Raw genomic sequence first — 27,077 nt, 5'->3', positions numbered from 1 at the left:
CTTTTAAGGAGTTTCTTTAATTGCTGTTTTCCCCAGGAGAGCTTAAGTGATCAAATCAAAACTAACAGAGTGAATGGGTAAAGCCACAGCCTGAGGACTAACGCATTGCCTGAAATCTCTGCGAAGAAACTATTGAGGAAATGCTTACAAGCGAAGAATACGTGACAGAAGTAAGAATTTATGCAAGTGACTATATGCATGTGGGAACAACTTCCAACTCTTGCAACCTAGCAGTGAGGAATTAATAACTGACTATTAGATTTAGGGACTGATTAGAAGGAGTTAAATACCCAGGCTGCATTTTCAGAGCAGGGTGGGGCATTGGGGAAGTCAGAGAGAGAGAAAAAAAAAGGCACCTGAATACCCTGGGAAGGAGCCGTAAAACCCTCTGTCAAGCTCCTCTTCCTCTCCCATGCTACAAATACTCCCCAGCTGAGGGTCTCCCGGTGCCCACCGGCAGCCGCAGCCCTCAGCCGCACACACCTGCGTGCAGAGTGACCCACGCCAGCAGCCTTTCCCACACCAGGAAGCGAGTGCCACGTCCAGGTCCTGCTCGCCTCTCCTCACAGCTGCCCGTCCCCACTGGTGTAACAGCACATGGCATGGCCAGTGGCCAGGGCCTGAAGGCAGGGACATGGGCATCCTCCCTGTTTCGGAGTGGGCATCCCGGAATGCATCCTTTGGGGATGTGGGCGCTGGGAGCGTGCCACTCTCTGGCCCCTGGTACAGCACACACAAGGTAAGTGTCCGCTGTGCAGCAGCACGCTGGGGCCCGGGGAACAAGTGGGCTCAGGGAGAGCAGGGTAATCATTTCAGCCTCTCCCCACCATCCTCCGAAAAGCCCCCTTCCAGAAGCTTTTTGCTGCTAACACCTGCTCCCTCTTCACCCTGTTGTTCAGCCTGCACTGCCCTGGCTTCCCTCTCCAAGCAGTCCTTTCTGAGTTTGAACCAGGCAGAGAGCTGTGCTGTTCCACGCTAGAGCATCACTGTTTTTTGTCATTGGTGTTTCTGTCACTGTCAGCACTGAAAATGTATTTGGGCAACTGCAAAAGAGAAACTGAAGCTGCCCCCAAGAACTAGCAAGTTGAAGCATCTGCTAACAATAAAAATGAATTGGAGGTTGATTAAAGCCTTTACCTTTTCCCTGCTTTTTGCTTCACAAACTGGGAGGCATGGGAGGTTACTCAACATTCTTGTTTTTCACTGCCTAAGAGGCAAACCACTTTTTTATGATGCAAAGTATTGGTATAAATTGTGCACAAAATGGCTTGCAACTGACTGCTCTCCTTTCTCTGTGAGCAGCCCAGTAGCAGGTCATAGCCTGGGAAAGGTCCAAAAACCTTTCCCCTCTGGATTCTGCATTTGCTACTGGGTGGATATCCAGATGGCAGGAGGCATTTCTCAGCCCTGTGTTCTCAGAGGGAAAGAAAGCTGTGAATTCCTGTGCTTGTGTCCCCAGAGCAGTAGGTCTTGCCTGATGGCTGGTGGTGGTGCTTCCTGGGACCAGAGTTGGGATCTCTCATAGGAGACAAGAGTGTGGAGCCAAGGGTTACTGTGGGTTTGGGAGTTAGGGTCCCAGGACTGGCAGTGCTTGCAGAGCTGCTGGAGCAAGGCAGCGACAGGGAACTCCCTTGGCGCGGGGAGACCCACCTGCATGTCATGGTGGGGTTATCGGTTTGCTTGCAAAACATCTCAGCCCTGCTTCTGTACTCCTTGGGGTGGTTGTGTGCAGATTGCTGTGTTTTAAGCCTGGTAGCTTTCTGGGAATAGCTGAATAATATTTTAGTGTTGCTTGAGTATCTGCAGGCGAGGCTGATTTTCCATAATAGGTAACTACGGGTCATGTGTTGCATTCGTGGCAGTAGAGTAAGCCTTAAATGATGTCTGTAAACACACAGCTCCTTGGAAGAAATTAAAGTGCGTGTGTCCATGTGGCTGTGTAGTATAATGCCTCTTGTGCTGGCATTACATTTCTTTGGAGTTTTTTAATAGGGGTTATTCTCCTGCCAGGTCCCTGATCAGGCTAATTGGTGCTAGCTAGGGTGGAAGTGGGGAACACACTGTCATGAGAAAAAAAGGGTGGAGGTAGAACTTCTCCTTGGCATCAGTGTGGATGTAGCTTGGTTGATGCTGCTTGAGGAGCTGCACCTCTGAATTCAGCAACACAGGATCCCATGCTCCTACAGCCTTCCCTGTCTCAGTGTTGCATTGTGTGTCACGGGACATGGGCATATTTAATGATGCAGTAAAATCTGATGAAATACGTACAAACAACTATTATTGTAGTATTTTTGGGTCTGCTGGAGTAATGAATGTAAGAAGCCACCACACGTGAACTTTGTCTGCTTAATAGGAAGTGTATGTAATTGCCTCAGTGTAATCCTTTTTTATTTCCCTCAACACTTCTCAAAGGTTGCTAATGGACAAAAACATTTTGCAAGATTAGTTGAGATTATTATCTACAATATCGATTTTGGTTTGACTTTGCATCAGAGGAGAAGAGAACCTCAGTAAGAACAGTCAATGAAACCTCAGATGTGGTACTTCTTCCATAACTCAGTATTTCACATGTCTGTTGTGTGTAGTCACTGTGTGTAGTTGTTCAAGTGTGGAAGCTGAGCTGGAGATGGAAATTCATTTCACTTCTGCTTCTTTGCCCGTCTCTTAATAAACTTGGAGTTATTACTGGCTGCCCAGACACTCATCTCAAGAGACTTTTATTTTGTGGGATGTGGTAATAAATCATTTTGGCTCTATATTTGAGGTTTAAAATGTTGACAGCTCCTTCAGATGGATCTGTGGCCTCTCGTCTCACAACAATATATCACAGCCTGTCACAGGCCATACATGCAGGTGACGAGTATGTGCAGCCAGGAAACCTTATCCTTTGTGTGGTCTAATCAACAGGCGATGGTGGCTGCTATCAGGTGTGATGAGAAATCCCAGGGATTAAACATGCCATTGTGAGAGCTTTCCGCACTGCCTTCTTTTGTATCAACGAAATCTAGATTTCATGTGAAGTGCCACAATTAAGGTTTTTAGGTCATTCTGTTCAAGGAGAAAGTCTTCAGTGCATCAACTCATCCCACCTTGCTAAGGGCTTCGTGTCTAGTGCCACTGAGCCTCAGCAAGGTGAGAGTGTGGTTCGGTCCCAGTTTCTTCCAGTGGAAACACAGTGCGTGCTAGTACTTCTGCTGCCGTGGGGGCTGTGCTGTGAGGGACCCAGTGCAGGAGGGCAGGGAGCTGCCACCATGGAGAGGAAGATATTTTTTTCCATTTCCCTTGGCTGAGAAAGCACGCCAGAAACAGTGAGGGCCTCTTCAGCTGGCGCTGTCACCAGAGAAGAGTTGTTGTGGCACGTCCTACAGACATTCACCGGGATATTTTAAGCACTTAAACAATGAAATTTCCAACCACGGTTTTCAATCAGGGAAAGCTCTAGAGCAAGCCAAGATGTCCACAGAAGTATGGGTGGGAGCCAAAAGGACAGCATGGACACAGCACACACGGGTTGCAACCAGGTCAGCTTTCCTCTGCAAGAAGCAACCACCGGATATTATCACGCTATTAAAGGTGAAGGCAAAATGCTTCTGTTTTTTTCCACTTCAAGTGTTTTGTAGGGTTTTTTAAATGCCATTTTCTCAGTCTCTGTAGGGTACCCCATGCTGCAGTCTGCTCCCTGATGGACTGCAGATGTTAACTGTTTCAGGTTAATCAGTAAACCAGTCCCCGAGCATGCGAGGAGTAGAGAAAAACTTGTCTTCACCGAGCTCTCTGCTGCTGTACTCATCTGTGAAGACTATGATGAAAAGTTTTTCCTCTTCCCCCCAGCTCCTTATTCTAAAACTCTTCACTGAAAGTAAACAAAGGTATCAAAACACTGACTCTATTTCATTGAGTTGTTCTTTACCTATCAGATTTCAGATTTCACACAGTTTCAGTTTCCTCTACCTTATGGGGGGATGTGTGTGTGAGAATATGCATATTGTTTTCTTAGGTGGGAAATATATGTTAAATTCAGCCCTTATAAGTCTGAAGCTAGGAAGAGGACTTAGTTCAGCCTTTCAAATACATCTTTTTAAATCAGACATAGGAATCCAAAAGTCAAAACTTACAACAAAGAAGGATTGCAAACTGTTGCTGCCAGAACCGATGCACACTCTTCTGGTAGTGTTCTGCTGTTGGGAATCCAGCAGCATTTCCATGGCTTAGTCCCCATTTAATTAGGCTCTGCTAGGAAATGTATGGCTTTGGGTCATAAATGCAGGACTGTCAGATGCGCCAGCTTTGCACCCAAGCTTTCAGGCTCTGCCAGAGCTGTAGGTCTGGTCTGCTGGGGGTTGTACTCTGATTAGCTTTAGTGTGAATGAGAAGCTGAGATGAGAAAGGAAAATAGAGCTCTGGTTAGAAAGGATCACCCCTATCTTATTTACAACCTCATACATTCATTCCACCTTGCCAAGCAACAACTGTCCCTGCAGATGTAAAGGTCACATGTCTGATGTGAAATGAGCACACAGTTTATATAAGCTGCAGCCTCCAGGTTAAGGAGAGATCAACTGTGACATGGGGACTTATTCATTACTCAAAGGTAAGGGTTGTAAGTACAGGAGAGCCTTACCCCTTGCCTGCCCCCTTGCATGGTACCATAAGCACATTTGTATGTTGCAACTCTCAAATTCCTTAGGGAAATGCAGCTTTTTTCAATCAATCACTGCAAGTAGAGTGGGAGTGAGCCATGGAGCTGTTTATACGTCTGAATATAAAGGAGGCAGGGGATGGGGCAGCAGGTCTGGAACAGATGCCTCGGGTGGCAAAGTAGTCCAAAGACTGAAAGTAGCATGCAGCTTTCTGAGCCAGTCTGAGGAGTGAACTGCTTCTCTGGTTTCCACCAGGCACTACTCTGGGTCCCAGAACAGCCTAATTTCCTAGTGCTATGTTATTGGCAGGGGTTTCTCCTGCCAAGGCTGGAAGGAGTCAGGTGCCTGGGCCAGTTTCTACCCAAAGTCCAGCGTGGTCCTGGGCAGCAGATACAGTGAATGAGCTCAGCTCCACGTTTTGAGCTTGGGGCCCACAGACAAAAAACAAATGCTACTGATGGGAAAGCTCATCCTCCATCTGTTCTGGACACTTTCATCTCTTCAGTATTGCTGGCAGAGCTGCTTGAACGAGTGCTTCCTAGCCTGACAGCCAACAGAAGCTGGTGAGCAGAGCCTTTTTATTCAAGCTGGTGACTCACAGTTCATTTTGACCAAAGCAGTCTTGGTGGCTCCTTCTGGACACCTCAGCCAGGACACTGGAAACAACTGCCCTTGCAGCAGTGAAGCTGTGCTGAGCACCAGCTAGAGCTCCACTGAGTGCCTGCTTTCTGATTCTCACTGGGCTATTTTTCCCAAATCTCAAACTGTTTTCAATGCTTCCCCCCTCCCAACAGCTATAGTAAAATGAGTTTTCAGTTTTTCTGAGGACATTAAAGAACATGTGCATTTGATTTTCTTTTTTAATGATTAAGGTGACAGTGAATTGTAATTATGCTAATCTGTTTTAAGAGGTTTGAGAATGTTAATTTGGAAATTTCTAGGCAATAAGGAGTGTTAAAGTTCTTGTCATTTGTCAGAAAGTGGGGTGCAGAAGACAAACGCAAGGGAAGTTGTGTCACAAGTCATACATAACCTACCTAGTGCAGAAATTAGTTTTGCTTTGGACTGCTTCAAAATACTATTTTACAGAAAGATTGGGGGCATAACGCAGACTCTATCTCATATCCAGTTCAGCCATTGACTACAGGGCTTAAAACATAGGCACTGCTCTTCAGTGCAGTGCTCCAGAGCAGCAGAATCAGATTTAGTTTGGAGCCAGCAGAGCAGGGTGAATGCTGCTCTTCCTTTAGTCAGCACTGAGTAGGAAAGACCAGGCATAGAATGAGTTTGAATCCCTACCTTGCTTTGGAGGTGTCTGACTGAGTGCAGTGCTTTGCCTTCCCTGCCCCAACTTCTAGATTACTCAGTAAATAATGGACTGTAAGTTAAATTGGCCGTGGGATTGATTTTGGTGTCTCACAGTCTTGCCTGGGAGTTGCAGGGTGATATATGGTGAAGGTCTGTGTGCTCAGGCAAACACCTGTCTGCTCCTGAGATTTCATGAGGTTGCTGTGTGGATCTAGGACATGGCTACCACCCAAAGAGACAGTGTTGCTCCTATCTTGAATTTGTGCTTCTGCTGCTTCATTTGCCCTAGCATTCATTTGACACCTTGATGAGGCAGTTTATCAGGCTAAATTGTCAGGAAAATGCTCATTGCTATAATTTTTTAAATAAAAGTTGCCCTTCTCATAAAATCTCACCTGTGACACTGTGGCCCCTTACAATTTTGTGACCCAGAGAAGACTTGCTGTTTGAAGGTGAAGTATGATCTTTCTCTTCCTATGCTCTTGAAGTCTGCTTTGGGCATCACAAAAAGAGACGTCTGAATATTATCCTTGCATGACTCCAACAGTCTGCTGGATATGATTAACTCCTGTTTGAAGGAATCAAAAGTATCCAAACGACTCTAGACATTTGACCAAACTCAAAACCCAAGGCTTTAGAAAGATGAGTAAACAGCAGACTGTGTACTTCAGTCATAAGGGAGGTGAGGACCTTTGGCTAACCTAGTAACTAGAGGCTGTGATTATTCCATTTGGAGTTTTGGAGACATGTATAAACTGTTATGCTCATGTTTGTAATGTCACCACAGATTGTCCCAGAAGAATGGCATTCATTAATGTGAACAGTTGGGAGATACACTTCCCATTCTGTGACTAATCTGGACTTTGAAACGTATTGCCAGCAGCTTCAAAAGACAGCCACTTGGTGTGCGAACCGGTGCCAGGCATGGAGCAGAGATCTTGCGAAATGTGGCAGTGATATTTGCAGTGTGTTCAAAAGTAAATAGTCAATATCAAACTAAACAGATGTGTACGGCTTAAATTGATGTTATACCAGTATAACTCCATTCTCTTCCATGATGGCCACGGTTGATTTACATCATCTAGGCTAGAAGCTTTGGCCTTGTTTGGTGATATGAACTGTTTTGCCCATAATGAGGAAATGGAGAGAAATTATGGAATTGTGATAGAGAGAAATCATGGGATCGTTGGAATTTAACTCTTCGATGTGACTCATAGTGACTTTCTGGCTGTATTCCCCTTTGTCTCCTGATGTGTTCCACAGAAACAACCCTGTGATACAGAGGCCTATGGTGAATGCAAGGTCTGGACCACGATGACTGCAAGGTTTGGAGGAAACCCCTCCACGTGTGGGAGCAATGACTCACAGCAAGGCAAATGCTGGCTCCTTGGACATAGAATCATAAAATCATAGAATGTATTGGGTTGGAAGGGACCTCTAAAGGTCATCTAGTCCAACCCCCCCTACAATAAGCAGGGAGATCTCTAACTAGGTCAGGTTGCTCAGAGCCCCATGAAGTCTGACCTTGAATGTCTCCAGGAATGGGGCTTCCACTACCTCTCTGGGCAACCTGTTCCAGTGATCCAACACCCTCATATTAAAGAACTTTTTCTTAATGTCCAACCTAAATCCACCCTTTTCTAGCTTTATTTTACCCCTTGTCCATTCACTACAAACCCTTGTGAACAGTTCTTCCCCTGCCTTCTTATAGGCCCCTTTCAGCTACTGGAAGGCTGCTATAAGGTCCCCCTGGAGCCTTCTCTTCTCCAGGCTGAACAACCCCAACTCTCTCAGCCTGTCTTCATAGGAGAGGTGCTCCAGCCCTCTGATCATTTTCGTGGCCCTCCTGTAGACTCACTTGAGCAGGTCCACATCCTTCTTGTGTGGGGGGTCCAGAGCTGGATGCACTATTGCAGGTGAGGTCTCACCAGGGCAGAGTAGAGGGGCAGAATCCCCTCCCTTGGCCTGCTGGCCACACTTCTTTTGATGCAGCCCAGGATGAGTTGACCTTCTGGGCTGCAGTTGTGCTTGGTGGTTTGTGTCCAGTTTTTCATCTGCTGGACATGGCTTCTTCATGCTGGCTGAGGTGAAGTTGTAACATAGAAGTACATATCCTCTTGTGGGCAAGTCTAGGTCTTGCTGACATTTTATCCCCTGGAACCAAATCAGCTTAATGGGAACTAAAAGCTCCACCAGAGTTTTAACTAACATGTCCGATGACTTAACTATCAGCCTACTCAAAACAAAGTCATTTTGGCAGCTGACAGTCATTGCACTTGAAGTCTTTTCCTTCAACAGCCAAGGATATCTCCACTGGAAAGAGGTTCCTGTGAAAAGCAACCAAAATATGGGGTTTGTGTACATAACAGACTTATACTCAGATAGTTAACTCCCAATTAAAACCTAGTTCAGTTTTTTGGAGCTCCAGCTTGGGAGTAGGTAGATCGTGACTCCATTTACTTTGCTTTATGACTGTAACCTACTATTTGTTAATGTTTCTATTCTGTTTTTGTGGCGGTTTTGTTATTTTGTTTTGGTGGGTTTTTTCTGCTTTGGAATTGTCACAAGTTTCTTGTATTTATTGACTTCTAACAATAGTAAGCTCTTTCCTTTGTTTCTCTCTTTCAGTGACAATCTTTTACTCCCTGCAGTGACTAAAGCTCCATGATCATTATCATTTAGTGTCTGTGTTATCATGCAGCAATGACTCAGTCATCATGTCAGGATGACGGAGAGCAAAACTTGCAGCGTCTACAGAAGCTTCAGTCAAACAAATATTAGCGTCTTTCATCTGATCAAGACTCAAGCTCCATCCCTTGACTATTGTACCAGTTTTGGCCAGAGTTAATTTTCTTCATATTAATTTGTATGGTGCTACGTTTCAGATTTGTGATGAAAAAAACGTTAATAATGTGGGGATGTCTTAGTTATTGCTCAACAGCGCTTGCACAGCTTTGAGGTGCACACTGCCCCACTACCGAGTAGGCTGGGGGTGCACAAGAAGCTGGGAGGGGACACAGCTAGGACAGCTGACCCTCACTGACCAAAGCAATATGCCATACCATACAGCATTGTGCTCAGCAATGAAAGCTGGAGGAAGGAGGAAGGACTTTTGGAGTGATGGCATTTGTCTTCCCAGATAACCGTCACACATGATGAAGGCCTGCTTTCCTAGAAATGGCTGAACACTTCCCTGCCGATGGGAAGTAGTGAATGAATCCTGATTCTGCTTTGCTTGGGTATGTGGCTTTTGCTTTACCTCTTAAACTGTCTTGACCTCAACGCATGAGTTTTTGTGCTTCTACTCTTCCAATTCTCTCCATCTTCTTGACTGGGGGAAAGGGAGCAAGTGGCTGTGAGGGGTGGAGCTGCTGGCTGATATAGATCAGAGGCTGCCAAGACAAACTAAAGAGCAATGTGTGGTTTACAAAAGCATGGAGATGATAGCATCTGACTTATGAAAAGGGTGCTCATTTCTCCTCCACTTTTTTAATTCCTGAAAAGAGTAGACAGAATTTGTCTTCATGATCCCATTTCTGCAGTAATCCTGGTCAAGAAGAAACTTTCCAACTATTATAACCTATACTAGTGCTAAAATACCAGAAACAAAGACAGCAAGTTCTGTACAGGAGAATAAGCTACAGTTGCTGAAATATCAATAATACTCAAACCTGGAGAAAAAAACTTACCACCTTGTTATCTCTCTAAATGTAACAGAGAACATAAAAAGGTGATAAAGGTACCTAGAAGGGGTCATGCAGCTACACTGATTTCTGATTTCTGTTTTCTGCAGCAGAAGGCAACTATGTAGCAGATGTTTTGGATTCTTGTGAACTAGACACCTACTCCTTATGTTAGCACCCACCATGAAATGATAAACAATACTTTAAACCAGGCTACAGTTTGTAGTAAAAGGTCAAAATGCACAACTGTAATGTGTCACAGGGAGACAGCTGGGAAAACATGAGCCCATTGTCTACATCTCAGGCCCCTCCAAGAAATTTGCATATGAGATAATTTCTTTAAAGAGTTTATTAGTTGTCCCCAGATTTGCATCTTACAGTTTTGATCAGAAGTATCTGCAAATTAAAAGCATCCAGCTGTGTGTTTGTGTATGTATGCACCCATATACATACATGTGAATATTTTTGAGAGTGCAAGACCTCTTGTTTTTAAATCATCACTGATAATCTAGCAGTTGTTTATATTTAAATAAATAATGTTGCTAACCAGAAGGTTCTGCCTTCTGGAGTCCAGTAATTTTTTTTTTTTTTTGCATTGGAAACTATCTGTAAATGATTAACACTCACTGTGGAAATGAAACCAGGAAAGCCAAGTGCATGAGGTGCAGGAAGGAAAGCAAGAAACTAATGTGCAGCACCCCTTGTCTGCAGGAACAGCAGGTTAGAAGGGCCTGTGGGCTGCCCATTCCCCTACCATAAAATCAAGTAATTCTTTTAACAGATGGATCAAACTTCATTCTAAAAGCAGTCAAATCTTTTCTTTTTCCCCTCCCCTGTTGTTACTCCTGTTAGAAGCTGTTCTGAAACGCTGCTGGCTTGGAAGCATCCTCACGTTTACCCCTGCCCTGCACGTGTGACACCAGGGTTCAACAACTGAGGATGTTCACTTGGGTTGTGATGTGGAGAAGCATTTTCTGTGCACATCAAAGGAAGAGTTAGCTATAGCTGGCAGAGGATTAATTGAGACAGGATGGGAGAGAAGCCTGCCTTTGTTGGAAAGTGATGCTGGAGAGGTGCACGCTGGAAGAGGCATGTCATTCCTCTCATGAGCTCCTCTCAGCTGGTAAAGGGAGATTTTTATATAAAGTTCTTTATAGGATTTGGTAGATAATTTATTAAGCTGGCTACGTTTCTGTCAGGCTTTTGTGTATCTGATTTAAGTAGAATCAGAAACAGCTCATTTGTACTCCAGCAAGATTTGTACTACAATAACAAGAGAGAATGAGCTAGCTATGCTTGGTTTGGAGGCATGTTTTTGTGTTCACACAGAACAAGCCATCTCTCCAAGAGTACTCTCTGTGCCTTGTCTTGCAACCTGATGTAACACTTAACAGCACTATTTATGCCATTGTTCAGATAGCTCCCTTTTGAACTTGCCTGTCTCTCTGAACACAAGCAGAGCTAGTTTCATCTTGTGGGGCATGAACAGGTACACTCCAGCTCCCCGTGAGCCTTATGTCCCCACCTCAGCTCTCGATTTAGGAGTCCAGGGAGCCACATAAAGCAGGGAGTGGAGCAGCAGAACCTTCCAATGTAAGACAGGCTGTATCTTCTGGGAATTAATATACCTAGGCTTTGAGTGATCTGGCTTGAACCTTACCTTATACACCAGGAATTAGACAGGGTCGAACAGGAATACCCAGAAAGCCTGTTCTTGGGCAACAATAGAGAAGCGTCCCCTAACCAACTGGCTGTTTTGCAGGAGAAGCTGGTCAGGCAATACTGGCTTGCCTCCTTGTTTCTCCTGAGGAACCTGGAAACTGGCAAAAGTTTATAATTTTATTTTTGCTTTTCATGGTATGTAATTTCTATAGTTGCCATGGAGATGTTATGTGATAGTCCTTGAGAAAATCTTTCTATTAAGATGTTATTAACTATGATTGAAATATTTAGAGCCTCTGTTATACAGTCATTGGAGAGGTTTTTATTTGCAGTCTAACAGCAGTATTAAAATCATGAAACCATCTTTGATTATGCAGCAAAGTATCCCAGGCTATTCACCTGAGGAACAATGTAAAAATCCATTCTGCCCCTTCCTCATTCTCCCATTTATTTCTAGTTTTGAGATTTGTTTCCTGAGAATAAGAAATTGAAATTTAGGAACTGGGAGGTTTGGTTTTAACTCTTCAAAAAGGAAAAAAAAGTATTACTCATAATGCTTGTTAACATTATAGTGGATGGATTATGTTTGTATATAACCTTAGTGAGCACATCAAAAGTTACTTTACATCATCTACCCGGACCTGTGCAAAGCATTTGAAAAAGTCCTGCATGATATCCTTGTCTCTAAATTGGAGAGACATGGATTTGACAGATGGACCACTCGGTGGATAAGGAATTGGCTGGATGGTTGCACTCAAAGAGTCACAGTCAATGGCTCAGTGTCTCAGTAGAGATCAGTGATGAGTAGTAGTCCTCAGGGCTTGGTATTGGGCCTGGTGCTGTTTTACATCTTTGTCCGTGACACGGACAGTGGGATTGAGTGCACCCTCAGCAAGTTTGGGGATTCTGCCCCTCTACTCTGCTCTAGTAAGACTTCACACCTTTTTGTAACTTACCAGGCTCTCCTTCCAGACTTACATTTTGTCTCTTTTCTGGAAAAAGATATATTTTAAATTTGTGAGGTACTAAAGGGTAAAACCTAGCAAAGGCAAGGATGCTGTAATATTCATGAGACAGGACTTTATCCAATGTGGTCGGGCGACCTGTGTAAAACCTGCAGACTGTCCTGTCTTCACTCAGATGTATCCTGACTTTGTTATAAAGTTTCTTTTCTCCTTCTTTTCCTAACAAAGGTGGTGCCAAATGTTTTGATTTTCTCCTTCTTGTATATTGAACAATGTCCTTTTCTCTTATGTCACAATGAACAAATCAAATGTATTTTTATTACATGTTCCAACACTGATAATTGCCCTTTTATTTCAGCTATCCTTTGGTACTTCCTATAGGTCTGAACCTATATATGAGTATATGAATTGCACTATGAAAACCGTTGAAACAAGGGCCCTGTTTTCTTTATACATCTGTATAGCAAGGAGCACAGTCAGAGCTCTGTGAATAATAATAACTACATGATAAGCCTCTCCTAATTCCACATGGTGGCTCTTTGAAAAAGATGAGTTTTGTTAAGGACTGAATTCCCCTTGCTTCAGAGTTAACTCAGAATCGGAAATGTAGAAGTCATTCCCCACCCCCCCCACCCCCCCCTTTTTTTTTTTTTTTATAAGATCCATTGAGATTTGACAAAATCCCAATTCCTGGAAATGTTTTTGAGTGTATATGTAGTTTTTGAAACAGTATATCATATTACATTTGTTGTGAACTCTGTTAGATCACAAATAAATGCAGAAATAAAGAAAAATTACAGAATCACAGAATGGCAGGGTTGGAAGGGACCTCTGGAGATCAAAATAGGTGGGAAAGTTTAACTAGCCCTGATGGGTGAGCCAATAATATACTTTGAAGTGGGTTTTTTTCTGCTCAATTTATAGGCATAGCAAGTTTCCATAAATAATGACCATATACCTTTCAGTCAGTGCAAATTAAGTTATTCTTTCTAAGTTTTCATTTCACAGGCCTGAAAACTGCAGTTTAATGTGCATTAGGAAAACATACATGTAACATGGATAAATTGCATCTCACTGTATAACTGAGTCTCCAATGCAGATTTTAGTCTGCAAGGGATAAATTTATTAGGATTAGTGCCAAAGATTTAGATTTCGGCCTGGCTTTCGTTTGGCATAAACCCCTTACTTTACTTTGACAATAAAAATAACCTTGCATGTGAAATGCCCTTTTAAAACACTGATGGAATAATGTGAAAAGGTGCTAGGGTAAATAAGCATCAGGTCCTGCATGAGTGCTTGAAGCAGGACTGTATACAGCAATATACCATACTGCCGCTCATTTATTTTGAATAGCAATATGTTGCCGTTTCACTTGGCAAATGGATGCTTAGTGACCGATCGTTCAAACCTCCCTTCCCGTGGGCTTGTGTGCGACTGGGATGGGTGACACCCAGTGAGTGCTGAGGGTGCTTTGCTCAAGATGAATTTGTCACTTTTTGAACTCATTGCTCCCTGGCATCCCCCTGTACAGGCCACTGTCACCACTGGCAAACCGTGCAGAGTCACCATTTAAAAACCCTTGGTGTAGCTTGTGTGTTAAACATTGGGAGGTGGCTTATAAAGAACGTAATGCTAATAGGGTATATTTGGGAGGGTTATTTCAAACCAGGAACAGTGCCTTGCCAGCTTCACAAATAGTTGTTTTAATGCAAATGAGGCAGTGAGGAAATAGGAGGTCAGAGGAAGGCATTCCTTGAGCCGGCTTCGCCACCAAGGAAAATGTCGTCAAATCCACAGCCTCAGTCCATGGTTTGTGTGCTTGGGTACTGTCTAGAAAGGACTACAAAGCTACCAAGTGACTTTCATGCCTTGTTCCAAATCATATTAAGGTGACGAAAATCAAATTTCTGTGGTGTTTTTTTTTACTTTCTGGAAAAATTATGGGCAAGATGTTTCTGTGACAAGCCTCATGTATTTGGAAGCTCTGGAAATACACGTCAACAGTTTGAAATCTGGGGTCCGACAAAGTGGCCTGTATGTTCAGACAGATGTTTTGGTGATGAACGGACTTGTATTTTATGCCAACAATTTTGAATATTTAAGGCTTTTTCCTGTAGAAATCCTTAGCTGACTGAAACAGCACCATGGCTCTGAAGTTGTGTCTGCAACTGAATTCCCTCCTGAAGGTTTATCTCAAGACTTATGTTTGGGAGGCCTTGCAGTGCTGTGGATGATATCACAACTGGATATCACAACTGGAAACTCTGTGTATCAGAGAATACCATTCAGAGAAAACTGGCAGTTCCACCAGTCCTCTAGCCCCTGAAGGAACACACATAATGAAGCCTTTCACATGACGAGGTGGGAACAGAAGGGTTGAGGTGGTCTTCAGGGTAATACAGCAACTATTCTGGTTTGATAGGGTGATCTACGTTCTGTCACAGGTCATCTTTCATTCGTGCATGGTTTTATTAGCCTGAGATATGGTATCCTATTTTTTTATCTCCTGCTTTGAGTGTTGCTGTACATGATAGCTCTTGTGCATTAAAAATTGCCTGCTGATTTAAGATGCACTCTGATTTGTGAAGTCTGCAATCTAATTTTCCTCTTTACTGCATTTTTGTTCCCTGTTATTTTCTTTAATATTGGCATGTCTGAGTGTGAACCTGTACAAGACAATTTTGCCATGCTATAGCTGCATAGCGTTACTGTACTTTCATCTCGTCTCCCTGAATGGATCCATGTGACGTTTGACCTCCTTAGGGCATCGTACTCTGCTTTTAATCTTTAGGGCTCTGTCCAGTCCTGGTTTTGGAAGTATGGTGCTAACACCATATTAACCAGAGCTTGTTAACACATGTCAATCTAGAGCAGGCAGTGCAGTATATATGCCAACAGCAATGCTCAGGTGAAACATGTGGTCATTACAATAAAATAACCTGAGCAATGAGGGGAAGTTTTGAGCCCAGACTGCCGCTATGAATTTTCCTTGATCATACACACGCACTGTTTTTTTCTTATGTGCAGACACATGAGGTTGTTTAAGTTAGGCACGAAGGAGTGCCTCACTTGTGTCACCTCAACAGCTTTGCATGTGTTTGTCAGGGCCCTGAAGGCACCCACAGCCCTGCACTTCCCTGCCCACCCTGGAGGCTCTCCCGCCCTGCCCATGGCCCAGGATCCCATTTCATCCCCCTGGGGATGACAGCCTCTGCTCCAGTGATACCACAGCAGGGCTGGTCTCCAGCTCCCCATGTCCCTGCCCTGCCCAGCCATGGGTCCTGATGTGCCAGTGTCCTGGGTTACAGTGTAAAAAGTGCCAAAAGAAAAAAAAATATATTCTATTACCATCTTCAGGAGCTGTTGAGACCAGGTGGGGCGGTGCTCCCTGCCTCCCCCCTCTGGACTATCTCCTGTTACTGGGCACAACAATGCCTTATCGCCTGACCCATCGATAACTCGCAACTGGACTATCTCCTGTTAATGGCCCATCAAGGAACTGCCTCACGACTCCCCATCCCACTGTGAGATGCTCCGCCCGGGGAGCGGGGGGAAGGAGCCAAGCAGTCCATGCCAAATAAAAACGGAGATTTTGAACACCCTAGCAGCCTTCTTCCACTGGATTCCCAGAGGAGCTTTTTCCCCCCCGCTGGAGTTCCAGAGGACAAGAGCTACCTACCTACCACTGGACCTTCGGAGGAAGACCAGACTCTTTTACCTGATTGTTGCTTCCACAGAACTACACCCATCGCTTCAGGAGGACTGCAGCCAGCATCTTATCGGACTGCTACTGCCACCCTAACAGGGTGTCAGGTTGTATTCCTGACTCTGTCAGTGTAAACCAGTGGGTTGTTTGTTTTTCCCTGCTTTGTGTTATATATATATATATAAGTAAAGAACTGTTATTCCTATTCCCCATATCTTTGCCTGAAGGCCCGTTAATTTCAAAATTATAATAATTTGGAGGGAAGGGGGTTGCACTTTTCATTTCAAGGGAGGCTCCTGCCTTCCTCCACAGACACCTGTCTTTTTCAAACCAAGACAGCCAGGCCCACCCACAGGCCCATGTTCTGGCCCAGCCTCAGCTGAGAGAAATAGTGACCTCGATATTTCACAGGGAAGTACTGTGACAATGGTCACACATGTCTCAGTATTCCCCAGGAAATGAGGAGAAGACCCAGGTTTTTGACCTGTTTTCTTTTCCTGGAAGTTTCTTGAACCTGTAAGAAGAGGATTGACTTTTGGGAGATGGTTCCTATTCAGACACAGGGTGGTCATGTTAGAAGTCTTATATGCCCTACAAGGATATCTGAGCCAAGCTTACAGGTACCTGATGAAGCAACCACTGTGGTACAAAAGCAGTCACTATTCTGGAGAGCACACCAGTGATGCAGGGCATTGGAAAACTTCCTGCTGGAGTCCCTGTCCATGCAGTGTGTAAAGCTATTAAAGGGGCATTCAATTCACAGTCTCTGGAGACAGGTACTCCGGTCATCATCAGTAACCACACATGGATCTGATTTTGCAATTTTTTTTAGATGACAGACAGAACACAGCCTCATTCTCTGCCCACCAGCTGCATGAAAGTTTTACCTTCAGAGTTGGATGGACATCCTTCTTTGGGCTGGTTTGAGACCAACCATGTTTCCTCCCTGGGGTGCGGGTTGCCTCCTGAGTCCCACACAGTATCTGTGACCATCAGCTGAAAGCTGGGAGTAAGGAGCTGCAAGGGATTACCCAGAGATACAGCCTTAAGGGTAGGATTGGATGCTGGAACAAAAAGAGCTGCAGAAGACTAGATGCTCTACCGGGAGTACTGTGAATGCATTACAATTACTGATGTGAAAACAATAAAATGATGGGGTAAATGAGGTGGCAGGTTCTGTTTTCTATTCCCTGCTGTCTGCTTTTTCTTAAACCCTCCATGACAAGCCTGACAAAGCCACTTCTCCACCCCCTCACAAGTGAGCAAGTTACCATTTAAAAAGTCTTTGGGAGCAAGAAAACAATTTTGATTTAACTGCTATTTTATTGAGGCTGCTGTGTGTGCAGGATGATGAGGGGAATGCAGTAATGCACCTGTGAAGTCGTCAAACTTTACTCAAGATGAATGCTCAGGATTTGATGCTACAGCATCAATGTGTCTTATCATACACTCCCCACTGCTCCCAGTGAGGGGTGTTCCCAGGGCATGGAAAATGTACCATGTGTGAGAGACCAGGACAGGCTGCTGGAGCATCCCCTGGAGAATACTGAGGTGCAGGGAGAGAATGCAAGGTGGAAAGGACCTCTAGTGATCAGGCACCAGAGGGTATGGGCAAAACTCTTGAGTAATGCTTCTCATTGAACACTTCTTGTACACAAGCAGTGGCACTGGTGCTGTAATACTCGGCACAGAGGGTGTGTGAGCAAAGGGAGCTGTCTCACCTCCTGCATTCCCCTCTCTGCAACCCCTTGTACCCATCAGTCATGTCTTGCTGACACCTGGCAGCTGGCCAAGCATTTTACCCAGAGCAGTTCTCTTGTCTGCTTCTCCTTCTGAGTCTAAGCCACTACAGAAATGCATGGGCTGGAGATAGATGGATTCAGCTGTGTCTCTTAAATAAGAATATTACCATCCATTTCTAATAAGGTTGTTCTTTCTTCACAGTTGGGGATGCTCTTTCCTTGTCCGGGAATTATCTAGCCACAACAATAATCCTCCTCTCCAAGAGCTTGCTGGACCACATACTGCTCTTTATAAATGTTGAGGGTCAACAGCCTCTGGCTGGTAGTCACTGCCTGTTAATAGGTGCCCAGGAACCTTCTTGGAGAAGAGTCATGAAAGCTGAGGTTGTGAGCCCTGAGTTGTATGCTGCTTTACAGCTTGCAAGCAACAGTTATGCTGGGTTATGTTATCATGACCTGGTTTATAAAAACGCAGATAGTATGTTTGTCTTCTCTATAATCTAGTGGAGCTCCTCACAGCACTATTCAGACCTTGAATGGGTCTTGGATACACTTATGACAATGTACAAAGTGTTACAGCATTTTGAAAGTAGACGGGAAGCTCTACTATATACCTGTAATTTGAAGCTTGCTGAAACAGCATCTTTAAATGGCTGCTTTCCAAAATAAGGAATCCTGCTTGAATGTTTTTTAATTTCTCAGCATCATTCAAAGTTCACAAATCTTACTGAAAATTAGACAGGCTGATTAGAAAAGAATTTGATGAAATAGCACGATACATTAAAGAAACTGTCAGGAGACCTATGTTCCTGGCTGCCTTGTCAAATAGTGGATATGTTAACATGCAAGATAATTGTGTCCAATATGAATGGTTTGATCGCTGTTGATTTTCCTTCTGGATTATGTAACAGAACAGGTCCTTTTTTTTGGAAAAGAAGAATACCTGTGTGTAGTGTTCAACTGAGACCTGTCTATTTTTTTCTTTCATGAGATTTAAGACAGTCTACTGAAGGACAGCAAAACCACCTTCTGCACTGGGATGCCCTTTCCATTCCCAGTTGTTTACTGCTTAAACTCTAGTCAAATGTGCAGAGATAATTTTTATCAGTTTACTCAGCACTGCATAAAATCAGTGACTGAAAACTGCAATAATTTCGTTTTGATTGAGTTACAATGTGCTATCAGAAAACCACCGTCATATTGCTCTTCTTAAACTAATAAGTATTTTTGCATTTCTTTGTTTTGTGATCTTGCAGACTCAGCTCTTCGGAGTTTTGCTTGCTGCTGCTTCAAATTTTCTGATTAGTGTCTCTTTGAATATACAGGTATGAAATAATTTCTCTTTATTCAGAATTGTTTATAATTAGCAAGTAACTTATGTTACAATTTGCTTTTATGGTGAAGTTCAAAATATAAATTTTGTTGCATTTCATAAACATTCCCTCTCTTTAACTGTAGTTTAAGAGTGCCCTGCTGTAGTTTTTGGCAGTATGACAGCTCTCAACATGTTCTGTGCTGTAATTCTCATATGGGAACAGAATAAAAACTTGTAACTCCTCCTCCTCCTTGTAACGTGCCATAAGGAAATACCAGCTGTGACCTGCATGTGATCCCACTGGTCATCACATGAACCTGTCTCAGAGTGTTCAAAACTAAAACGGAATTGACCAGAAGGTCTTAGGCACTGCTTAATGAAATGTTTAATGTAATTAAATACATAAAGACATAAAGTTTTTCGCAATATTGAGCCCCAAACCAACTTCAACCAATTTAGTTTTTCTTCTGCAATTAGGATGAAATATTCTGTGTAAATATGATTTTAAATCATAAAAGCAATGGGAGGTGCTGAACTTACAACTATTGCAAAGGGTCATAGGGTGAGATTTATAAAATCCTTTCTGTATTAATAATTAAAATACATTATCAGTAGAAATTTATATAATTTGTTATAAACTGTATCTTGTAGACTTCATGGTATTTTTAGGTCTTTTAACAAAAGTTTTTAAAGCACAGAAGACATTGTTGTGTAAGTTGTCCAGAAAAAGTATTTTTGCTAGCTTGTATTTTGTGAGTTTTACGTGTCTTATATAAAGCCACTTCCTGCTTTTTCTGTAAAGGATGAAAAGGAAAGCTGTGGAATATGAAATCTTCTATTCACAATAACCCGTTTCATTAATGCTGGAAGGTTCTTCAGTTATTCCCGTCTATTTTAAGTATCTCTAGTTGGGGAATCCCATAGAAAGAAATGTGTTTATTCAGAGATGGCAGGCAGGTTGAGATGACTGGTGCTTCTCCAGCATGAGTTCCAGCCTGCTGATGGCGACAGTACTAGGACAGGCTCTGTTTCAATGGAAAAACTCTTGTTGGTGAAGTGGAAATTCAACCTAGCCCATAATAATGAGGTTGTTCAGACTTCATATCTTTTGGCTGCTGAGGGCCCTGAGTGCCAAAGTGAATGCTTTGCCAGGGGATGTACTGGGACATGCAGACAGAATTCTATTGTCTTGTGGTCATTAACAGCATTTACTGGATTTGAACTATCTTCCAGCTTTTAAAATGCTGTTTAGAAAAACCCAACAGCTCTGCATTGTCATTTGACAGAGAGTTTCCACTGAAATTTTTATTTATACTTTAAAATAAGTTTTTCTCCATCTAGTAATAAAATCTTATAAATATGAAAAATTACTTTTCCTAGATCTCAACATTTATTTTCATACTCATATTAAATGGACAGGCTAAACTTTATTGTTCTCACTTCCTTTCCCACCATGCAGTCAGTTATCCTCCCTCTCCTCCCTCTAGCTGGTTGTCAGCTAAAGAACAGCCCACGATTTGCAATTTATTTCAGCTGGATTATAAATCGCTCATCCACACACATTGCCATGTAAAGAAGGCAGATGCCTGGAGAAGGAAGGCTGTAGGAGACTCACTGAGCTCACCGTCCTGTGTTCATCACACATCTTTTCAATCACACTGTGCCCTCAAGAGTTATTTCTACAAGAATCTGTGGAGAAACTAGAGCTCAGCATTTGGTTAAGAACTTGTCCTATTTGGTTTTCAGCAGAAGCTTGGATTCTTGATTTGAATATTATTTAATATTCATTTCATTTGAATAGTCATTGGGCTTTTGTTTGTTTGTTTGTTTATAAAATGGAACATGCAAAATCCTGGATGTTACTGTGAATCGCTGGTCTGTGGCTGAGGGAAGTTTGATTTTCTTACGCTCCTTTTCTCTTTGGTGGGCTAAACTTCTTCCTAGGATTTCGTCCCCTGAACAAGTTCAACAGCATGAAGCTGCAATAATGTGCTGCATTCTCTTAATAAGATGAATGATTGAGAGACTATGGGGTATCACAGACATTACTGTTTGGCCCATATTCTGTAGCATAGCCTACAGAGTAGAATGGGAATATAAGAAAAATAATTTACAACTTCCCTGGGGCTCTGCAGGTACACTTCCAAAATCAAATATCAAGTGATGGAGAAAAAAATGTATTTTAGCACCGTTGATACTACAATAACTGTATCTTTGGTTTTCAACATTTTTTGACACATGTGCAGAGAGGCTGGTGAAGTATCTGAGAAAGTAAACAACATTCTACAGAACTAATGTGGTAAACTTTGCATCCTTCCCAATCATGACACCATCCTGATGGAGACTGCCTAGATTCTGTTTCAGAAGACCAGTGTGATCAAAGTCAAATTACCTTGTTATATACAGTTTCTTGCTGTTCAGCCAGAGAGAAAACAATTACATGTGTCAGTGATACCTTATCCATGTAATAAGAAACATTGCTGAAGTATTACTTGAGTATATATTACACTTGTTGATACAGGTATATCTAGTTTTCCTTCTGAAAATAATGCTTTACCTGAGATCTTCTTCTAAGGTCAAACAGGAGATTGTAGCCAAATCCTAAATTCCACCTAATTAATTTAGAGTCCGTCCTACAGCAGATACGATTAAGTGCTGCCTTTTTCATTTTGAAGTTGTATTTCTGGAGAGGATATATATGATGGAGCAGGGACACCATGTTGTCTGGTTCCCTTCTCCCAGTTTGTTGTCACAGTTCTGATTCTGCCCCATCTCCTGCCTTTGAGTGTTTCCAGATTCACAGCATAACTGCCAAGCTTTGCTTTGAGAGAAGAGCAGAGGTGTGCAGTGATAGCTAGGAAACACTAGCTTGTATTCACTTAATATTTTTCAGGTTTATTCAGAGGTCTAATTTTTCAGTCATTTCCACCACAGCTAAGAAAGCATACATCTGAAGCAGCACCGAGCTAACACAAAGCAGTATGCCTGTAACAACAAGCTGGAGGTCATGATTAAAAAGAAAACCTTGAGGCACCTGGAATCTGAAGTTGACAGCCCCCTTAATTATTCCACTTTTGTCAGACATAAGAACACAATGGAAGTCTTTCTTTTCATGCCTGTTCCTAATAATTATTTTTTTAGAAATGTGCTCATCTCCGACTGGCTTGCCAAACAGAACTGAAGCCCTACTACACGAGCAAGCTATGGTGGTGTGGGATTACCCTCCTGGGGCTTGGAGAGGTGGGCAATTTCACAGCCTACGGATTTGCCCCCATTACCCTCGTCGTTCCACTGGGATGTGTATCTGTCATAGGTGAGACAGTCTGCCATTTTTTGCTTGGGTACCTTCTTTAATCAAACGCTTGTTTGGGGCTAGAGGAATAATACTGCAGGAACTGCAGCAGGAACACAAGGGGAAAATATTAATGTTGTGGTTTGAAAAGAAACTATTCATATAATTACATGAGCTGACAGTTTAACACAAATCCTCTACTTAACTCAGAGGCTCTTCTAATATCTTTCTTCTCCATAGTTTTGTCTTTTGTGTCACTCTGTGCTCTGCTAGTTCCTGCCAGTTGGTCACCCAGTGCTGTATCAGTGTCGTCAGCTCTGCAAGTCCCTGAAGCAGAGGGCTGGCATCCTGCTGACTGCACAGAGCTGTAGTCTGATCCTGAGTACCTACAACGTGCTTTCTATGTTACCGTCACACCAAGTGGTTTCTGCTGCCTGTCCCCTGCCCATCACCATGATTCGTGCTGACACGAGCAAACTTGCTTGACTCTTTGCAGGGTGAGACGAAAAGGGCCTAGAATTTTCCTGAACTTCAGTTTATTTATGGGCATTGTCAAAGTTATTCATTTGTTGCTTCATGTGCAGATTAAGTGAACTTTAGCAGAAGTCCTATCCTTAGCATTCATTTGATATCATCTTGCTCCTCATGCATTTTTTTGTAATTAAGGTATTGACAGGTATGAGATGTCTGTTTCTTTGATAAAGAATTTAATTTATCTTTGGTAAAGAAACATTTTAAAATATGTTATCATGTTGTGCTAATGCAAAGCAGAGTGGATAGGACAGTAGTGTACAGAGGCTGTGAAACAGGAATACAGGGTGCAGCTGTATGCCTTAATTGAATCACTTCATATCCACAGCCGAAACATCCAGGGCTGAAGTATCACAACAGCACTGCATAGTCTGGAGCTCATTCCCTTGCTATTGGCAAGTGATAACATTTCATGGTCTGTCTAGCTACCAGTTTCATGCTTGGAAGTGACATTGCAGTGAGTGATTCTGCATGGGAAGGTAGAAAAGATGAATTATCTTCCCAGTGCATTGCCCGGCTATAGTGGAAGGAGACAGCCAACCGTATGTGGATGCAATTTAGCAAAGAGGTAGTGGGGGAACGAAACTCCAGGCAATTTGCTGTAACCTTTAATGTTAAACTATTGCAGAATTTTGGAGAATGAGATATAAAGCCATGGTAGTTCACCATTGTTGGAAAGATTTCTCAAAGAAAGCAATAAGATATTACCTGAGATGAAAATGTAAATTATTATGACGCATCCCAGTGTGATTTTTGTGTCAGTCATTATATCTTTAACAACTGTAGACTTTTCCAGATGTCTCTGAACATAAAGGGGCATTGATGAATCTAATTTGTTGCCCAAACTGAATAAAATGCAAATATAGAAAACTAGAAATAAGAAGCGAAAAGCAGTGGGGAGGGAAAAAAATCCATTGGTTATTAAACTGCTACAAAGAAGAGGTCACATTTAGGGTTGATTTTTAGCTGTGCAGATTCCTTCTTTACCTTTACAATATGAAAAGAACTGTTGCATCGCTTTCCTCCATTCTCCATTTCCCCTTACCTGTAACAAATACCAAGAAACTGTTTTCCTTACTGTTATATCTTACCAAAATTCTCATCCTTATTTTTTAACTGACACAAAATACTTATCCTGGAAGACCCCAGAAAGCACTTTAATATCTTATATTCCATTCCCATATATCAGCTGACGGTATCCACTTCATAGCCCAAACAATAGAGGTATCTGAAATTTTATTTAGTCTAGCAGACATTCCCTTGAGGAAGAGAAAGTAAAAATTATGTAGACAGCCAGTTACAATAATAACTTCCCAGTAACGCTTCCTACTGCTAGATACGTTCTTGTCTTCTGAAATTAAAGCCAGAGAGAGAGAGCATCTTTTTAATTTTAGAAAAGTTCATCATTTAGGGCAATGACAAACTGACAAACAGACCAAGACAGATATGCATCATCTGCTAACAACTGGGCAAAAGATAGTTTAGGCAGCAGGTCTTCCAATTTAAAAGATCAAGAAATATTTTACTCATTAACCTGTGACCTCTTTTAGGTGGTGGAGGGTGGACTTTGCACAGTCTATTTGGCAGTTGTTTTGGGGTATTGTTGAATGTGTAGTTCTCATAAGTTTATTTTTTAAGTGAAGAAATTAAGCACTTGAGTACGAACTCCAAATGTGTATCTGAACCCGAAGTCCACCTTTCTGATAAGCATTTTTTTCCAAATTTGATGTCAAAACATCCCACATGGTAAGAGCTGACTCTCACTGACGTTGGGTACTCAGTACCTATGGTGTACTGAGGGGAAAGGTACTTTGCAGCATGCTCAGTCACCTGGGGGACTCTTGGAAGATCTCTGTGACTCTGGGTCTGCATGGAAAGTTCCCTTTGCTTGAAAACCAGGGGTTTGGAGGAGGACAAGGCAGACTGGAGTCTCTGTCCAGAGCGGATTTGGGCTGTACCCATCATGTGTCTCCAGACCTCTGAGACGGGAATCCTGGATCTTAAAATAGACGGAGCCAACATCTATTAAGCTCTGCCACCACATTTAATGGCATTCAACTGAATCTTGCACTTAACCTGGTATCAATTAAATAGTGAAAACTTTGTGCCTCTTTCCATTCATGCACCACTCATTGAACTGGGTGCTTCTGATGGCTGGGTTTAGAAAGTAATCCAGCACCGCAGACCATGAATTGGCATGACATCAGGAGATTTAATTTTTTTTTCTTAGAATTCAGCTACAAAGACTATATTTTTCGTCTTACACAGTGGAAGTATTTCTCTGTGTGGTTGCAATGATGCAAGCTCTACATCTGCTCAGGGTTTTAAATAGTTTGAGAAGACAGCAGTTGTTTTCTTCAAGAGGAGTAATTGGTAAATTTTTAATTTAAAAGTGGAGGAGTAATGTATGTTTGGTGTGATCATTAAGAAGCTTTTTATACTTAAAAATTAAAAATCATGTTTTACACGTAGCTTGGGTAATTTTAGGCTGCTGTGCTTTTTAGCTCATTGTCTTGCTTTTGCCTGCAGAAATAGCTGGGGGCGTGGAAGGAATGAGGAGAGGCCAGTGTATCAGAGATCTTTTCTTCTACATTTTTCATCGTTCTGTAGAGAGTTTTTTCACACTTAACTCACACTGATATTGTTGAGATCCCTTTGCATTTTTATATGCACCTTCTAAACAGCTGTGGGCAAGAAATTGCTTTAGGCTTTGAAAATTTATATCCCTGATGGTGCTTTAGGAAAAAGATTCTCAGATATTCCCTTAGAAATGTATTTCTCCCACTCACTGCAAGGAGAGTGGCCCAAGAACTCTAGATTTTGAGAACTCTGTTACTGATGAGAACCGGGAAACATTCACCAAATTATTCTTTAAAATACTTTATTTGTACTTGTCTAGAAGATGCAACAAAAGGATTTTCAGGGTTCTTACTTCTCTGTGCAGTGTGTGTGTCCTACAGTCCAGTTTCCAGCATTAAGCTCACCTTAATTATGTTTCCTTTGAGCAAATCCTCTGACCATTGGCTTGCTTTTTTATTAGGATACTGGCACTAAGGACAGGGAAAAATGTTTCATGTTTTGCCCGTCACTTTTCCAGTACTAGTATTTCATCATGTTAGGTGTGTTACATGTTCAGCATGCAGGATAGCTGTAGACTGCACCAGCTGACTGAATTCTGTAGTACCTTCCTTTGTATTCAGTGCACCATTAATATCTACCATATAAACTAAGAATAAGTTTGAGTAGTCAATTAGCTGTGATTACTTTGTTCCCAGACGTCTTGGGCAGAGATAGCTCTCTGTTTAACTCTGGTTATGGATACAGGTATGCTTTAAATTTCTCCAAATTCGTGTTAATCTTCCCTGACACAGAGTTCTGGCCCCGAAGGAGACCCAGGTCCCACCAGGTCTAAATGCATCCGTCCTCCTCATATCTGGATCCTCTCCCCTCTCTACCTCAAAGTGACCCACAGTAGGTCAGCAGACTGGTTTTGCTTGAGCTGCTGCCCTCCCCTTGAGCAACACAGTAAATCTGAGGTGTAGCCAGGATAAGATGGAGGTTTTGAGCTAACACTCTCAGAGCAGGGAGATCCTTAAGCATGAATTGTCTATATGTAGACTCCACTGTGGAGATGGTGATACAGACACTCAACACCAGCTGTGATTTATCTGTTAGTGCCTGCAGAGTGCACATAGACTCATCTGTCCTCGTACTTTGTGTGGGGCACTAAGGGCCATCTGTGCTTTCTGTCCTTCTGTGTCCCCCCTGTAGTCCTTTGCATGGGAAAGAAATATTTGAGTTTGCTCCAAGGCTGTGAGCACAGCTCCTTTCTCCAAACCAGCTCCTTTCATTCTGAATGTGCTTGATAAAAATGCTTTGGTACTTTTTTTGGTAATTTTTTCACACTATCCTTCAGCTAAACCACATTCCTCTCATAACTGGCAATCTTATCAGTTCAGCGTTTTTTCTTGTCCCCCTCCTATTGTGCAGCTTCTAGATTCTCGGTGAAAATGATGGTACTTGCCCAGGAAGACTGCTCCCCATTATCTGCCCTCTTAACCTCCTGCTCATTTGAGATGCCTGGATGCAGTCCTGTGCAACCTGCTCTAGATGAACCTGCTTTAGAAGGGGGGTTGGACTAGATGATCTCCAGAGGTCCCTTCCAACCCCTACCGTGCTGTGATTCTGTGATTCTGTGATCAAACGTACTACCTGCCTCATTGACTCTCCAGA

General features: G+C 42.7%; 1 protein-coding gene across 1 annotated transcript in view; it reads left to right on the top strand.

Moving 5' to 3' along the window:
* Window positions 1-634: 634 nt before the first annotated feature.
* NIPAL2 (NIPA like domain containing 2) overlaps window positions 635-27,077 on the top strand; it is a 52,009-nt gene continuing 25,566 nt past the window's right edge. Inside the window, exons 1-3 of the mRNA XM_086465693.1 lie at window positions 635-739; window positions 18,963-19,031; window positions 22,163-22,334. Coding sequence (XP_086321819.1) covers window positions 635-739; window positions 18,963-19,031; window positions 22,163-22,334 — 346 coding nt within the window. The remainder of the gene's footprint in view (window positions 740-18,962; window positions 19,032-22,162; window positions 22,335-27,077) is intronic.

This window comes from Leptosomus discolor, chromosome 5 (genome assembly GCF_034619465.1).
Source record: "Leptosomus discolor isolate bLepDis1 chromosome 5, bLepDis1.hap2, whole genome shotgun sequence".
Lineage (NCBI taxonomy): Eukaryota > Metazoa > Chordata > Aves > Leptosomiformes > Leptosomidae > Leptosomus > Leptosomus discolor.
This window is presented reverse-complemented; position numbering and strand designations above follow the sequence as displayed.